General features: G+C 37.2%; 1 protein-coding gene across 1 annotated transcript; it reads right to left on the bottom strand.

The window, feature by feature from the left end:
* Positions 1-155: 155 nt before the first annotated feature.
* On the bottom strand, positions 156-17768 carry washc5 (WASH complex subunit 5). Its single transcript, XM_082148870.1, has 29 exons — positions 17698-17768; positions 17161-17413; positions 16895-17040; positions 16600-16684; positions 16417-16517; positions 16053-16245; positions 15126-15278; positions 12916-13029; positions 12653-12824; positions 11109-11236; positions 10093-10222; positions 9907-10019; positions 9664-9830; positions 8511-8586; positions 8324-8434; positions 8104-8244; positions 7182-7262; positions 6828-6929; positions 6390-6569; positions 6154-6278; positions 5889-6051; positions 3451-3553; positions 2838-2917; positions 2621-2724; positions 2409-2538; positions 2161-2257; positions 1726-1879; positions 550-637; positions 156-439 (listed from the first exon to the last, which is right to left on the bottom strand). The coding sequence occupies exons 2-29, from the start codon at positions 17344-17346 to the stop codon at positions 383-385; spliced, it is 3480 nt and encodes a 1159-aa protein (XP_082004996.1). The 5' UTR covers positions 17347-17413; positions 17698-17768; the 3' UTR covers positions 156-382.
* Between the last annotated feature and the right edge of the window lie 829 nt (positions 17769-18597).

Here is an 18597-nt window from a genome sequence, read left to right as displayed (position 1 = left end):
TGTCTCCTGTGTTTGTGTACAAAAAAAGCTACAGTTTAATACCCCTTAAGTTTTAGTACCTCAAAAGAATAATTCTGAGTCTAAACTGAGCCAACGATATTCGCAAAAAAGGAAAATCATATGAGGTTTTATAAAAGCAATAAATCATGAGAGGCTGTGAGTTAAAGTGATTCATTCTTCGAAAGTGTGCTAAAAAGTTGTATCAAAACATACACATATGGCATGTATTACACCGGCAGACAGACATCTGGTCAGTAACAGCTACAAAAGATCAACATGTTTAAAAATTGAAATGTTAAAAATGCTAATTACTCAATTTCATTAGTGCTTTAAGAGAAAGATGAATGATATCAAATATGATTTGACATTATGAGAGGCATGTTTACAGCACAGTCCTGAATTCATCGAAAATGAAACTCGGCACATGAGCCTCTGCCACCTGAAAAGGAGAGAAAAACAAAACTATAACTATTACTCATGATTTTTGATGTGGCAATATTTGTGTCTTTAAAGAAAATTAATACAACATCTCATGGCAATATTTCCTACCTTTCTGGGCAGTTTAGTGTAACGCACATAGTCCTCCAGAAACATTAATGCTCCGACTACATCTGAAGGCATGTCTGGAATCTTCTGACTGTAGGGAACAGACGCTGTTAGACACTTCTGTTGCTATGATGCCGAAAAGTACAGCATTTATTTAAAAAAAGCTTCTCCCCTCAAAACCTGTAGATTCCACTCTAAAATCAATAGAATAAATTATACCTTGCTTTAAATGAATATCAATATCACATTTTTATGACAATTAAGCATATCTTTAACACCATAATACGATAAAAAAGTAAATTACTGTAATGCCAGATAGTACAATACAAAAATAATAAATATAGTGTAAAATAATACAAAATATAGTACAGTTATAATGTAATAATGAATATATTTATTTTACCATCTATCTATTTATATTTATTATTTTTGGATCGTTTTACTTTATATAACTTGCATATTATTAAGCATATTTTTAATACCATAATGCAAAAAACTAATTCTCATATTTTGTATTATTTTACATTATGTATTTATAATATAAATACATAATAAAATAAATATATTAATGATTACGTTATAACTGTACTATATTTTGTATAATTTTACACTATCTTTAGGCTTATTTAACTTATGTACTTGCATCAAAAAAATAAGTACAATGTACTTAATTGTTCATGTTGTACAGCAAAACACTTTTGCTGCTATTGAGCTGGGATACGGGTAAGGTTAGGGACAAGTCTGGTGGTATGGGTAGGTTTAAGGGTGGGTTTAGGTGTAATATAAAGTGTAATTGGTCACACTTTAGATTAGGGTCCAATTCTCACTATTAACTATGACTTTTGCCTCAAACTTATAATTACCGCTTATTAACAATTAGTAAGGTGGTTGTTCAGTTTAAGTATTGGGTATGATTAAGGGATGTAGAATATGGTCATACAGAATAAAGCATTAATATGTGCTTTATAATTACTAATAAACAGCCAATATCCTAGTAATATGCATCCAAATAAGCAACTAGTTAATAGTGAGAAATGGACCCTAAACTGAAGTGTTACCAAAATCTTAATAGTCCTAAAATAGTCTTTATTTTATTCAATACAAAATATAATTTCATATTTTTCTGGACATTCTCTGGTGAGATTCACCCTTCTATCGTCACATAGTGAAGTGAGGTACCTGGTGCACTGCTCCATTATGGAGCGAATAAACTGTCCAATCAGAGCCAGGAACTGTTCTGTGTATCTGGAGTGAAACTGTTTGAGCAGCGTCAGGAGACCCAGGACCAGAGGAGCCCAATCCACGGGATCTGCAGCCTTCCTGCACGTCATCCCTGTGGAACCAGCACAAACACAGATCAAACCCACACCAGTCTCATTTACATACACTACGTTCAAAAGTCTGGGTTCAGTACGATTTTCTTTTTTTTTGACAGAGATTTTTTTTACCATTTTAAATAATTTCAAATGCTGTTCCTTTGAACTTTCTATTCATCTGAATTGTGAAAAAATTAATAGCATAAGAGTAAAAAAAATTTTTCAAAAACATACAAAAATCTTACTGACCCCAAACTTTTGAACAGATGCAAAAAATAAATAAAAAACAGTTACAGACCTTGGGTTTTATTGTACTGCATTTTTGGCAACTGTGCTATGAGGAACAGGAAGTTCACAATGGGAAAATAAGGCAGACGCTTCGTCGTGATGTAGATCTGAAAGTATCAAATTGATAAATACAACAAAATGGTGCTTGATGTTAACAGGTCATGTCATGTCATGTCAGGGAAGCACTGACATTTGGGCCTATCTGATAAAATAATCACTGACATGGAGAAATGAATATTTCTCATATACATGACTCACTTTGTTTAGTGGGTTATGGATTCCGGCCGCCTCCAGATAGGCGGTGATGTCATAGAGCAGGGTGTTGTCGTCTTTGGGATACGGCAGCGATGGATCCTGGTAATGTGCTTCAATATCGGACAGCAGAGACCTGAAAATGATCACACTTCCATTGTAAGTTGTCAAAACTAATCCAAGTACAAAGGAAGGAAGAAACATCATTCCCAACCCACTTGTTCAGGTTATCCAGTGCCGCAGCGAGGTGTTTCGAGTCAAATTTACAGGAGTAATTCAATTCGTTGGCGATCTGCTGCCTCAAGATCTGCATCTGACCCACCTGTGAAACGATCATGGTCTTTTTCAGCATGAATATGCAAATTCAAATAGAAATAAATGGATGGAAAAACAAATGTTCAAAATGAAGTCTCAGAAATAAAAAGAAAGCAACACCTTCATGATGGCTTCCAGATAAGACGCCCAAATCTTCTGGGTTTTGGCCACAGCGTTGGCGTAAACTTTGCTTGCATTTGCTGAATATTGATGCAGAAAGATAAATAGATTAAGAACATGACTGTGGGAATAAGTGTCAGGCTTCAGGCCCGGGTATACTTCATTTCCCACGTTCCGCTCCGTCTCGCGCACACGGGCATTTTGAAGTATACTCCTTTGGTTGTGAGCACGGGAAGATGCGTCCGGCACGTGCGCACTATCTAGTGGACTTTGTTTTCAAGTGCACCATTCCAAACAAGTGCACGCTGCACGCAGATAGTGTGCACGGACCCTCTAGATCAGTGGTTCTCAATTCCAGTCCTCGTGACCCGCTGCTCTGCACATTTTGTATGTCTCTCTTATCTGACACACTCAGTTCAGTTCATGGAGTCTCTCCTAATGAGCTGATGATCTGGTTCAGGTGTGTTAAATAAGGGAGACATACAAAATGTGCAGAGCAGTGGGTCACGAGGACTGGAATTGAGAACCACTGCTCAAGATGATGTACATTACGCGGAGAGCAGATGGCTGAAGTATACTTTTGGCATTTTGGAAGAGCATCAAACACACATACCCACAATCCCTTTGACAGGATTGACAGCTGTCAGCAGAGCTTTAAACACGTCAACCACTGCTTTGTCTTTCAGGATGTTCTTCTGAAGGACTGTCAGGAAATTCTGCAAAGGAGAAACAAAGACAGATTTATATTTATTTATTATTGTTTATATTATTATTATTATTATTATTTAGATGAAATTGATTGTGATGAGGGGATTTCAAGGTATTCACTAAATATTTATGTAATTATTTGTACAGACATTGATTGACTTTGATTCAATCGACTTTTTGATTCAGTTACGACTTTTTGATGCAGTTACGACTTTTATGATTCAGTTATGACTTTTATGATTCAGTTATGACTTTTTGATGCAGTTACGACTTTTTGTTTTGGTGCAGTTACGACTTTTTGATGCAGTAACGACTTTTATGATTCAGTTACAACTTTTATGATTCAGTTACAACTTTTATGATTCAGTTACAACTTTTATGATTCATGATTCAGTTACAACTTTTATGATTCAGTTACGACTTTTTGATTCAGTTACGACTTTTTGATTCAGTTACGACTTTTTGATTCAGATTATGATTCAGTTACGACTTTTTGATTCAGTTACGACTTTTTGATTCAGTTACAACTTTTATGATTCAGTTACGACTTTTTGATTCAGTTACGACTTTTTGATTCAGATTATGATTCAGTTACGACTTTTTGATTCAGTTACGACTTTTTGATTCAGATTCAGTTACGACTTTTATGATTCAGTTACAACTTTTATGATTCAGTTACAACTTTTATGATTCAGTTACAACTTTTATGATTCAGTTACGACTTTTTGATTCAGTTACGACTTTTTGATTCAGTTACGACTTTTTGATTCAGATTATGATTCAGTTACGACTTTTTGATTCAGTTACGACTTTTTGATTCAGTTACAACTTTTATGATTCAGTTACAACTTTTATGATTCAGTTACAACTTTTATGATTCAGTTACAACTTTTATGATTCAGTTACGACTTTTTGATTCAGTTACGACTTTTTGATTCAGTTACGACTTTTTGATTCAGATTATGATTCAGTTACGACTTTTTGATTCAGTTACGACTTTTTGATTCAGTTACAACTTTTATGATTCAGTTACGACTTTTTGATTCAGTTACGACTTTTTGATTCAGATTATGATTCAGTTACGACTTTTTGATTCAGTTACGACTTTTTGATTCAGATTCAGTTACGACTTTTATGATTCAGTTACGACTTTTATGATTCAGTTACGACTTTTTGATTCAGTTATGACTTTTATGATTCAGTTCCTGAAAGGAAGCTTGGAAGCCTCAAAAACTCAGTTACTCTTCACTCCCATTATAAAGCTTGGAAGAGCCAGGATATTTTTTTAAATAACTCTAATTGTGTTTGGCTGAAAGAAGGAAGTCATATACACCTAAGATGGCTTGAGAGCGAGTAAATGATGAGATAATTTTCATTTTTGGGTGAACTATCCCTTTTAAGGCCCTGATACACTTCAAGCGAAATTGTACGAACGAACTTGTGTGACGTCATTTAAAAAAAAAATAAGGCCAAAATGAAGTTCGTTTAGTGTTCGTCTCAGGAGTTCGAAATTTTCTTTCCAGAAAACCCTTTGAACTACCATTGAACACACAGGAGAGCTGCTTTACAGTAAAAACTGAAGTTGTAATTCTAATGGGAAGAGACACTGACACTATTTTTTCATGTCTTGCTACTTTTAAACAATCTATTGTATAAAATATTGTATTAATAAATGTGACGTGACTGATGTGAATTGCAGAGCTTGTCAGACGCTTTCTTAAAGGAACACTCAACCGTTTTTTTATATTAAACTATGTTATTACCTTAACTAAGACGAGTTGATACATGCCTCTCTCGTCTCAGTGCGTGCACTCAATCGCTCTGGTGCGCGGCGACACTTTGATAGCACTTAGCTTAGCCCAGTTCATTCATTAGGGACCAAACAGAGATGAAGTTAGAAGCGACCAAACACCTCCACGTTTTCCCTATTTAAATACAGTTACACGAGTAGTTACACGACCAAGTATGGTGACACAAAATAAAACGTGGCTCTTTTCTAAGCGGGTAAAAAGGATAACTATAATGTATGGCGGAATAGCACTTGGGAGCACTTCGACTTTGTTTTATTTTGTGTCACCATACTTGGTCGTGTAACTACTCGTGTAACTGTATTTAAATAGGGAAAACGTGGAGGTGTTTGGTCGCTTCTAACTTCATCTCTGTTTGGTCCCTAATGAATGAACTGGGCTAAGCTAAGTGCTATCAAAGTGTCGCCTCGCGCCAGAGCGATTGATGCAAATTTTGTAAATTTTGATGCAATTCGACTTGATTTAATTTGTTCAAATCATCAATGGTCAATTTCAAAATCATTGCATTTCAGTAGAAATTGAACACAAGTTTCACCTGCAGTTCCTTCACGATCATGAAACACAAGAGTCGGTCGAGTCCGTTCAGGCCGAAGGTCCCCAGCGTGTCTTGAATCTCAGAGAAGAGTCGGTTGTTGGTCACTTCCTGATGCGTCCTCAAATCGTACCAAGTGTTCAGCTGGTCAATGTAACACGTCATTCTGAGAGGAATAAAGACGAGGAACGTGACATTTCTCCAGACTTTTGGCATCTGGGCGTCAAAGCATGAAAAGTTTGAAATGATCACTTTTGCGCTGACTTACTTTGGATCCGTGATCCTCAGGATTTCCCTGCAAAGGCGTCCAATAAAAGTGGCGGATTCATCAACAGACGGATACTTAGGAATGGGAATGTGGGTGGACTGGTAGACGCTTTGCCAGTCTTGGATCTGAAAAGAACCTCTTTAAAATCAACACTAGAAGTATAAGCTACCAATGAACAACAAAATCTAAAGTTTAAAAGAAGCTCAATATGAATAAGACGCTACAAAGACCAAGACCTTCGTCCTGAGGAAACTGTTACACTCCTGCTCTACGTTGTAGTTGATGATACGAGACACTTCCTCCTGCCAGATCTTCAGTCCGTAGATGCTCACGTAATCCTGAATATATTCAAACGAGCGATAAAACCCATCCATGGTGGCAGCCATTTCCTTCAGCTTTGGCATCAGCTCACTGGGCTGAAAGAGAAACAATATATTTATATTTATATTTATGCATTTAGCAGACGCTTTTATCCAAAGCGACTTACATTGCATTATCCTATACATTTTATACATAGGTATGTGCAATCCCCTGGGATCGAACCCACAACCTTGCGTTGTTAACGCAATGCTCTTACCACTGAGCTACAGGAAAGCTATGATGCAATATGATGTTCTAAAACACAAAGGACAGAAATATAATTGTTTAGCAGGGCAAGATGAAGGTTTGCTCACTTTGGCTTTGGGGTTGAAGATGAGGCCTTTGTGCAGAGCGTAAGCGACACGTTTGACCAGTTCTTTCCTGATCCCGTCCTCCAGAAGCTGCTTCGGGTCCACCTGAAACAAACGTGCTTTCATGGTTTACGAGCTCTCATGGTATAAACGTATAAAAATGTGTAATACTCCGTAAACATAGAAATAAGGTTAGTTAAACCATGTTATCAACTACATTATTCTCAACAAGAAATAAAAAAAAAAAATCACCTGTAATTCTTAATGCAAATGTATGGTCTGCATCAGTGCAAAAAGAAAATGCTGTGATCTATCAAAAATGATCAACGTGTAACATTCAGAGAATCTTTAGAGTACCTTGATAATGCCGACAAGTGTGGTCTTCATCATCAAAATACCTTCAGTGAAGACTGAGATGGCATGAGTGAGTTTAGCTACCTGTCAGATGAAGAACCGCAGAGAGTTACTTTATTTATTATCATTTATAAATAATTACACAAAATAGATCTATACAAGAACAGCAACCCGTTGACTCAGGTCTGAAACATACTCGAAGTATGTGAACGCAAACACCTCCATGTTTTTACACAGGCTTGATTTTGTGGAGAATTTTGCTGAGCAAGTTAGTTATATAGAGTAAAATAATACAAAATATAATACATATAAATATAGAGAGTAAAATAATACAAATAATAAATATAAATATATAGAGAGTAAAATAAAAATAATATATACTGTATATATATATATATATATATATATATAATTTTTTATTATTTATTTATTTTACTCTCTCTCTCTCTATATATATAATAGAAGAATACAAAATATAATAAATATATAGAGTAAAATAATGCAAAATATAAATATATGTAGAGTAAAATAAATACAAATATATAGAATAAAATAATACAATAGATACTACATTTATAATATAATAGTTTTTATAATCAGCATAAATCAAAAGCAGAATAAAAAAAATACTATATAACATTTATGAATAAATTATGGATGTGTGAGACTATTCGACTGGTCAATTAAACTATACCGCTGATAATCTACAGGTTTTGTAAAAAACAAACAAACAAAAACTTGTAAAATATTAAAATTGACTAACTAAAATGTCATGTCAATATTTCATAAACTTTCAGGGCAAATGGGGCATGTTTATAGTAAGCTTCCTAGATAATATCACATCTGGTTTGATGGCAAAGACAACCGAAGGAAACACTATCGCTTATTACAGCCACATTCAAGAACTCAGATGTATCTGTCGTACCTCATAACGGGCACTGAGTTGAGAGTAGTCCTTCAGTTTGTCTTTGTCCAGACGTGTGGGCACCTCCATAATGTCATGGATCTGCAGTTTGATGATTTTGGCCAGCGAGGTGAACATACTCTCTGGAATGATCTGCAGTACCTGCATGTTTGCATGAAACACGTTTAAAGAGATATGGAACAAATACAGAGAGATTAATAAAGTGATTTCTTCTCCAAACCTTTCTAACATAAGCCACCAGCTCCCCGGAGTAAAACTGAGACACGCTGAGCAGATCTGGACTGTTGACCTGGTTGATCCGTAGAAGAGGCAGATCCAGCGCAGACGCCAGCTGTTCGTGTTCACAATGAAGAGTTAGAAGTGGATTTGTTTCTGGTGTCATACATTACCAGGCCAGTCTAACTCACCTTCAGGAAAGTGGCTCTGAGTTTGGTCACCATCGAGGGGTTTGCTCTGATGCTCTCTTGCATTATTGAGGTGAAGCTGTGAGAAACACATTGGGAAAAGGAACTTTAAAGTGCCACCATTGTGCTTTTTCAGATATCACCTTTCATGTAGTGTGTGATATAGTTGCTTGTGAATGTAAAAGGTCTGTACATTTTCAAAGATCAAAGTGCCTGATAAAGAGTTATTGTCTACCAAAAGAAAGAACCGATTCTGAACCGCCTGAAACGAGTCGTCGGCCATTTCAGTCTAACTTTCTGCTATGTTGATTTGTAACAAATTTGCATAATGGTATCCCATGGTCTTCATTGGCTGCCAGCAAACAACATCTACTTTGACCCACCCTCAAATACTATAGTTGTAGCTGACGGCTGGAAGAGTTTGGTTCGTGTTGTCGACATGTCGCACGCAAAGCCCGGCACACACCAAGCCAACGTCAAAGAACTAGCGATGACAAAAGCTGACACGTTGTCTGCATCTCGGCCAAAAAGCTGTGCTTGAACACACCAAAAGGACTAAAAAGGCAACTGTCAACTAGCACATGTGTTCTGTGCCTGTGATCTGTCTATATCACCAGGTATCAATAGTCTATTTTCGTAATTCAAAAAGAGAAACCGAAACTCGGACTACAGAAATACAAACCTTAAACAAAGCAGTGATTGCTTACTATTTTGAATATCAATCACGCGGATCAATTTCTTCATTCCAGTCGGCTTATGTTATTATGAAAATCGTGTGCATTCAAATGCTCAGGTAAGATTATGTAAAATGATCTTCTTTGCTCGCTTTCACCACTTTCGCTTTTATTCACGTGCACTGACTCACCAAACTAAGCTGAACAGCCAATCAGAGTTCTCTCTCTTACCGACGGCCAGACGCCGATTCAACATGATGAATCGGCACAAAAACCCTGACTAGAGCCAAAAAGTTTGTGGAACACCAAAAAAACACTGAAAAACGTTGCCCAATGGCCGAAAGTCAGCTTGGTGTGTTCCGGCATTAAAGCTATTGCAACAAACCTCCAAAACAAAATGATAAATCTTTAAATAGCATAATTGGGGAACTTTAACCTTAAATGTGTGAGAAAACAAAAAGAGGCCAATGTAACGCCAATACCTGTCAATGATCTGCCAGGCGTAGGACAAATCCCCCACAATCTGCATTGTGATTAGCACCTCTTCTTTAATATTGATGGTGCGGATCATCTGATGGAGGAACTTGCGTGTGTCCGCCAGGAACTGACACACCTGCAGGTTCGACTCCAGCTGGTGAAACTCTTGGACCTTTCCCAGAGAAACAATTTCATGTGAAATCACCGAAGAGAATCACATCACAGCACACGTTCAGATGCGTTCGTACCTCCACAAGAGCCTGAATGAGCTGCACGGTCTTCCTGCCAGCAGCGGTCGAGTCCTCGTAGTTCAGGGACTCGATCTGTTTGGAGATCTCTCTGAACCAGGCCTGAAGATTCTCTGATGAACAAATCAATGCATGAGCAATGATGTCTACAAGTGCCTTCTGCATGTTGTGGTTCTGCATGTTTACCGTTTTTCTCCACCCTGGTGAGAGGTTTGACCCCGGAAAACACCTCGGCCAGCTCCATCATTCTCTCTGATCCTTCCTTCTTATAGCTCTCCCACTTGAGCTGCTTCTCTGCCAACATCTGCTTGAACATCTGCAAATCACGCAAACCGAGAGAAAAGAATAATGAGAGGCTTCTATGTGAGATCCCATATCAAAATACAGTACCATTCAAGTTTGGGGTCGGTAAGATTGTTTCATGTTTTAGAAAGAAGTCTCTTATGCTCACCAAGGCTGCATTTGTATAATCAAAAATACAGTAAAAACAGTAATATTGTGAAATATTATTACAATTTAAAATAACTATTTTCTAATTTGATATAATATATATAAGTAATTTATTCCTGTGATCTCAAAGCTGAATTTTCAGCATCATTACTCCAGTCTTCAGTGTCACATGATCATTCTAATATGCTGATTTACTGCTCAAGAAAAATGTATTATTATTATCAATGTTGAGAACAGTTTTGCTTAATATTTTTGTGGAAGCTGTGATAGACTTTTACAGGATTCTTTAATGAATAGAGTTAAAAAGAACAGCATTTATTTGAAATAGAAATGTACCATTATGTCTTTAGTGTCACTTTTGATCAATTGAATGAGTCCTTGCTAAATAAAAGCATTAATTTGTCTAAAGAAAGACAAAAATAATTGACTGACCCCAAACTTTTGAACAGTAGTGTACATCTAGAAAATGTTCTCTTGCATGAAAGTTAATAAAAGCCTTTACTATGGAAGGCTATATTGGCCTCATGGACAGATAAAGTCCACTAGACAAAAATACATTGTAATAAGTCGGAACAGGGAGACGGTCTGAGCTGAGATTGGTAGATATGCCCTAGGATGAATTACATTTGTACCTTTTTGTCTTAGGTTACAGATCAAATAAAAAAATATAAAAAAACAAGACTTTTAAACCAACAAAATAAGGAACAGTGACGTCTGAGCTGAGGCACATCTTTCAGATTATTTCGATTTACCTCTTTGAGTATGAACTCAAACTGGGCCGTGTCCAGCAGCAGTTGAAACAGAATTTTGGGATTGTATTTGGAGTCATTGATAATTTGCTCTTTGATCTGACGCAGTCTCTTGTTGTTTGGATCATAAGCTTTAACAAAAAACAAAAACAACCACAATTACTCATAAAAGCATTTTGATGCATTATATCGAACAGCAAACTCTCCAAAGGTATAATTCCTTTCAAATAGATTCAGTAATCAAAGCTCAAAACATTTAAACCAATGGTTCTTAGTCAGGGGTCTAGGACCCTCAAGGGGGCCCTCCCCACAATTCACTCCCTCAACAACTGTTATTTTTATTTAAGCACCAGAATTCCTATGGTCTTGAAAGACCTGGATATTTAACTCTTGCCTCGCCACTGACGAAATTTTCCGTCATTTATGAGACAACGATTACTCGCCATTGACAGAATTTTCCTGCTTTCCGTGTACGGTAGGGGGATACACGCTATTATACATCTTCTGAAGGAATAGAGAACATCCAGATCAAAACACAGGCAAAAAAGAAGCAGAAACAAGCGATAAAAGCATTGCTAATGTACATTATAGTCTTTGAAAAAATACTTTTCTTTCTTTTACGAAACTTACCCACATTCAAGTATGATAAAAAAAAAGAATGCATGAAGCTAGAATAAAATGTTTTTTTGTTTGTTTGTTTGTTTAAAAGCAGAGGCTCTGTTCTTTCTTTTGATATATAATGCATTTTCAGATATTCATACAACAAAATATTCTGGGGGCTATGAAATTTTTGTCAAAATTATCTTTTTTTTTAACTGCTGGTGGTGAAAGAGTTAAGCAAGCCTATTATTAGTTACAAGTGTAATTTCTAAACCTTGAAATGTCATGTCCAATGTCAATGTGGAATATACTTCTTTTAATTATCTAGAAGTATTAAATATACTGCCCGGCCCAAAAAAGTCGGCCAGTTATTTCAATCAAGAGAGTCAATTTTTGGTCGAGATCTTGTATTGACGATGCAAGAGTCCAGCACTCTGTAAAGTCTCCTCCAGCACATCCCAAAGACTCTCAATGAATTTAAGGTCTGGACTCAGAGATGCCAATTCATGTGTGAAAATGATTCTTCATGCTCCTCCCAACCATTCTTTCATAATTTGAGCCTGATGAATCTTGACAATTTCATCATGGAATATGGCCATGATACGTCTTCCTTCACACTTCATCAATTAGGGTTAGAAGAACTGTTGCCAAACATATAACATGCTAGAAACATAATAATCACTGCAACGATGATCCAATCATAGACTCTTAAGCATTTGCCTATTTAAACAGTTAATTTTTTTTGCCCAGGCAGTGTATAATAACAATATATTATTATATAATTATTTATTTCTTTAAATATATTGACACTACTAGTTGCTGTAAATAAAAAAGGTTAAAAAATATTTTGTCATTACAGCAGAAGCACCAAAAATATCTGGTATATGTCAAAAGGTCTTAGTCAGAAAGGTTGAAAAGTGCTGTGTTATTGGCTTTATTGTCCTCACCGGACTCTGCAGTGTGCAGCATCAGCCAGCGGATGGCAACGTTACAGTCGCGGAGGCAGTTCAGCAGTTTGGGAATGTTGTCCAGGACGATTTCTTCTCTCAGGAATCCCTCCTTCAACAACTGCTGCACCTGCGGCCGCAAACTCTCCACACTGGCAGCGTATCGACCGGCCTGAGACGAGAGAACTGTGTGTGAGCCCAGAGTGACTCTGGTTTAGAGAGTCACACGTGTGTGTGAATGGGAACTACACAGGTGACTGTACCTGTTCTCTGATGTTGGCTGTCTCCAGTGTGTAGTTCAGGGCTATTTTAGCAGCTTTATATGGTTCCCACGCTTCCACCAAGTTCACAGTGATCCCCATGTATATGCTTATAACCTGAAGATTTAAGGTCGATATTGCAATATAAACATATCATGCATATAACATTTTCATAACATCAGTAGTGGCAAACGGAAGCAATGAACCAATGAGGTTCATTCTCATGTGTTACGCAGCACGTTTGAGCTTCCGCAAGAACCAATGAGGTTCATTCTCATATTACGCAGCACGTTTGAGCTTCCGCAAGAACCAATGAGGTTCATTCTCATGTGTTACGCAGCACGTTTGAGCTTCCGCAAGAACCAATGAGGTTCATTCTCATATTACGCAGCACGTTTGAGCTTCCGCAAGAACCAATGAGGTTCATTCTCATGTGTTACGCAGCACGTTTGAGCTTCCGCAAGAACCAATGAGGTTCATTCTCATGTTACGCAGCACGTTTGAGCTTCCGCAAGAACCAATGAGGTTCATTCTCCTGTTACGCAGCACGTTTGAGCTTCCGCAAGAACCAATGAGGTTCATTCTCATGTGTTACGCAGCACGTTTGAGCTTCCGCAAGAACCAATGAGGTTCATTCTCATGTGTTACGCAGCACGTTTGAGCTTCCGCAAGAACCAATGAGGTTCATTCTCATGTGTTACGCAGCACGTTTGAGCTTCCGCAAGAACCAATGAGGTTCATTCTCATGTGTTACGCAGCACGTTTGAGCTTCCGCAAGAACCAATGAGGTTCATTCTCCTGTTACGCAGCACGTTTGAGCTTCTGCAAGAACCAATGAGGTTCATTCTCATGTGTTACGCAGAACGTTTGAGCTTCAGCAAGAACCAATGAGGTTCATTCTCGTGTTACGCAGCACGTTTGAGCTTCTGCAAGAACCAATGAGGTTCATTCTCATGTGTTACGCAGCACGTTTGAGCTTCCGCAAGAACCAATGAGGTTCATTCTCCTGTTACGCAGCACGTTTGAGCTTCAGCAAGAACCAATGAGGTTCATTCTCGTGTTACGCAGCACGTTTGAGCTTCAGCAAGAACCAATGAGGTTCATTCTCGTGTTACGCAGCACGTTTGAGCTTCAGCAAGAACCAATGAGGTTCATTCTCGTGTTACGCAGCACGTTTGAGCTTCAGCAAGAACCAATGAGGTTCATTCTCGTGTTACGCAGCACGTTTGAGCTTCCGCAAGAACCAATGAGGTTCATTCTCGTGTTACGCAGCACGTTTGAGCTTCAGCAAGAACAAATGAGGTTCATTCTCGTGTTACGCAGCACGTTTGAGCTTCAGCAAGAACCAATGAGGTTCATTCTCGTGTTACGCAGCACGTTTGAGCTTCAGCAAGAACCAATGAGGTTCATTCTCGTGTTACGCAGCACGTTTGAGCTTCAGCAAGAACCAATGAGGTTCATTCTCGTGTTACGCAGCACGTTTGAGCTTCAGCAAGAACCAATGAGGTTCAATCTTGTGTTACGCAGCACGTTTGAGCTTCCGCAAGAACCAATGAGGTTCATTCTCATATTACGCAGCACGTTTGAGCTTCTGCAAGAACCAATGAGGTTCATTCTCGTGTTACGCAGCACGTTTGAGCTTCCGCAAGAACCAATAAGGTTCATTCTCGTGTTACGCAGCACGTTTGAGCTTCCGCAAGAACCAATGAGGTTCATTCTCATATTACGCAGCACGTTTGAGCTTCTGCAAGAACCAATGAGGTTCATTCTTGTGTTACGCAGCACGTTTGAGCTTCTGCAAGAACCAATGAGGTTCATTCTCGTGTTACGCAGCACGTTTGAGCTTCTGCAAGAACCAATGAGGTTTGTTCTCACGCGGAGCAGGTTCGGTTGAGCTTCTGTTTATGTTCTCTTATCAATGTTTATATGTGGATAAAAGCCTAAATTCAATCTGTTCATCATATAAAGTGATTAAGTCTCTTCAGAAAATGTGGACTAAACCACTCAATTCATATCAGTTTTCATTCTTTATTAGTTTTACAATCTCTTTATGAACTCTTTATGAAGCGTCAAAGTGGTAGTTACGTAGCTACATAGTGGTAGTTACATATTTCATCAAAAAGTTCTTCGTTTGTGTTCTGAAGATGAACGAAAGACATGAGGGCGAGTAATTCATTTTTGGGTGAACTATCCCTTTCATAAAGTCTTCTCACCCAGTTGTCAGGGAAGTATTTGTCCACGATCTCTCTCATCTTGGCCTGTTGTGTTTGCAGGATGGAGGGGGTGAAATATAAGCAGACACACAGCATAGCGGCCTGTGTGGCCAGCGCTGTGCTCCGGTGCTCCGGCAGAGGATACGCAGAGACCTAGAACAGATCAAACATTGTACATAACATGAAGCATGATTAAACATGAGTTATCTGCCTAAATGAGGGGTTTTCAAAACGTACTGATCCCAAAGACCCCGAATATGTGAGGAACCTCCTTCCAAAAATATAAATATAAGCCAGCAAGACAAATGTAGAAAAAAAATGCAAAATGTATTAACTAGAAAATATACTTTCTATAAAGTTTTTGCATTTTATCTGTCAAAATATTGAAATAATTTGTCATTGTCAAATGTATTTAATTTTATATTATTTTATATATGTATGTATTTATGTATCTATTTTTGCATTTGATGTCAATAGAATAAAAAAAATTTAATTATCAAACTTATTTTATTACACACACACATACACACACACATAAATGTTTTTACACCTTTTCTGTGAACATTTATCTGTCAATAAAATTAAATAATTATTATTTTCAAATTTATTTTATTATTAATAATTGTTTTTTTGCACTTTTTTTCTTTGAACTTTTAGATTAAGTAACTTTATTGAATTTTATCCGTCTTATTTTATCATTCATTTTTATGTATGTTTAAAAAAAAAATTATCTGAACCTTACTGATTCATTTTTTGTTTGTATGTCAATAAAACAAAATCATTTAACATAATCTAATTTATTTTACTATTTATTAGTGTTATTTTATTTTATTTTACTGTTTATTATTTTATTTTTTACACCATTTTTCTCTGAACTTTCCCGAGGAGTCCCTAACTCCCCCAGTTTAAATCACACCACTGTCTTGCCTGGTTGTAAATATCGTCAGAGCGGAGGCGGCCGATCACCATACTGATGAAGGTGGTGCTTATGGGAACTCTCTGGAAGTAGCTCTCGGGGTAGTTGGGTGGCCGTTTGGCTCCCGGGTGACTGGAGTATCCCGTGCTGCGCAAGAGCTTGCAGATGTCGTCCAGGTTGGAGTCGCCCGAGGAGCGGGCAGCGCTGGGGAAATGAGAAATAGTGTTTAATGTGTTCATTCAGTAACACCTGGACGTGTTTGTCCATTTGATGAGATAAATCATCTCATCTGAGCTGCTTTCAGATGAGTTGAGTAAAAAAATTAAAAAAACACCTCCAAAAAATGCAAGAGTGTAAGGCAAGATATTGTCTTACCTGTATCTGTAGTAGGACACCAGCATCCTTTCTCTCACCTCCCCCTCCATCTTCTGATCAATGACCAGTAACATGACTCCATACAGGTACAGAGCCTCACACTGACAGAAATCACATGCATTTACAAACTGATTTACGCAATTAACTCCTATTTGTTTTATATTTAGTGAGTCAGAAATTTACCAGGAGCTGTTTCCCATCTTCATTCAGTAAAACAGTTTCCAGTGTTTGTTGAATGTAGACCCCTTCATTGAGATCATCCAAGTACCTTCAGAGGAAGCAATACATTTCTTTAAATTGAATAAATAGCAATAATAAGATTTGATTTAGAGAGAAATCAACTAAATGATGTCAAATAAATAAATAATGTATATTTGCTCCAGCAAAACTAATGGTGCTGATTTGCTTGTTGAATTTTCCCCTCTTTTTGCTGAAAATGTTCATTATTTCAGATACGTTGCGTTTGAAAACAACATACCTTATCAAGTCGACAACATATTTATGGACACTCTCAAAGGCCAGGTAGAACCGCGTCAATATTTCGATGTTGTTTTCCCGAAACTCCTCATCCAAATCTTGCAGCTCCGGCTTTGCTTCTAGTTTACCCTCATAATACTCCTGACCCTACAACACACACAGATTCACATCAGAACCAGTTGCTGACTGCAAATCTTTCTGAGCATCTTGGAAAGATCAGATGCAATTCATTTATGATGACATAATTACAGATGACAATGAGAGTACCTTAAAGTAGCTGAAATCACAGATTATGTCTCCATATTTCTGCTGGTCACTCTTGTCTTTGAGTCTGAAAACTGCAGGAATGAAGTCTGACAGTCTCAGTAATTCTGCTATGATGGCGTTTCCTCTGGACACAATCCTCAGGATGGCCTGACCACACAGGTTGTTCTCTGCCAGAAAATCCACCATGATGAGGAAGAAGAAAACAGCAGATCTGTTCTCTGATCATTCAGTCTCTCCTCAGTGATGGCCAGATCTGATGACATTCAATCAAAAAGCATTACTTTTCCATACTAACCACTTAAATGACTGCCTTCATTACAGATTACGGTGATTTTACATAAGTCTAACCTCAAATTATTTTTTCCCCATTATATATTTCAATAACAATCTAGTTTATTGCTGAATCTGCGCTCAAACGGTATGAACGCACTAAATATGGTTAACTATAAAGTGATGCACTGTAATAGCCAAATCCACATTTATACGTTCATGTGACTGAATTATGTTTTTATTTTATTTTAGATTCTGGTCACTCACCCTCTGCAGTACAGATCAGACACTTCCTGTTTACAAATCACGTGGGTGTCACGAGGGGACCTCATTGGTCGCTCCGCCCAGCGCTGAGGGCTAAATGGCTGCGTACTGGTCAACTGCTTCAAAATAAAAGTCTCACGGTTGACGTTTAAACATGTTTATTTGAGTGATTCTTCAAATAGGTAAACATTTGTGTGCCCTAAGTCTAAGAGATCCTATTTGCGTCTCTTTATCTTTAATCCCGTTTTACACATATTTAATGGTTAGATTTGTGGGAATTTCTCTACCTATGCATTTATATGTTAAAATTAGAATAATTGTACATTTCATTGTCCTCCAAAGAACTTACGCAATAATCATTTCAATTAATGTGGTATTTATCTGTAATTTCATTGAAATTTTAAAGAATCACTCCCCATTTACTGCTGTCATTATATCACTCAAATCATTTTACTGATTTTCTTTTCAAGAAAAAGGTTTTGGTTTGAGTGGGTGAATGAAGATATTTAGCGTATTCTAAGAGTAGTAGTATTAGGTGCCATTACCAGATTATAAGTGTTTTAATTAAGAAAATACTAATAATTTTGCTTTTAATTCAAATCGAATGTTAACTTGTTTTAACTAGTCCACTTCCAAAAATGTAATTCCCATAATACTATAAATACATAAAAAAACACATTATCCTCTTGCTGCAGTGTAATCGCTTACTATAAAATACAACGATTAGGCTAAAATATGTTAACGTTACATGTTGTTCTCCCAGAATGTGATGCCATTAGAGCGACTTATATGGAAAAGATCAACTTTGAGGAGAAAATGAAAAGCAGAGAGCATTTTTTTTTCATCCAAATTTATTGTGTTGTCCTCAAACAAGTAGAAAATATATATTTAGTCTAAATCAAG

The sequence above is a fragment of the Leuciscus leuciscus genome (genome assembly GCF_965113295.1).
Source record: "Leuciscus leuciscus genome assembly, chromosome: 20".
Classification (NCBI taxonomy): Eukaryota; Metazoa; Chordata; class Actinopteri; order Cypriniformes; family Leuciscidae; genus Leuciscus; species Leuciscus leuciscus.
Note: the sequence above shows the minus strand (reverse complement) of the source record. Positions and strands in the feature narration are given on the sequence as shown.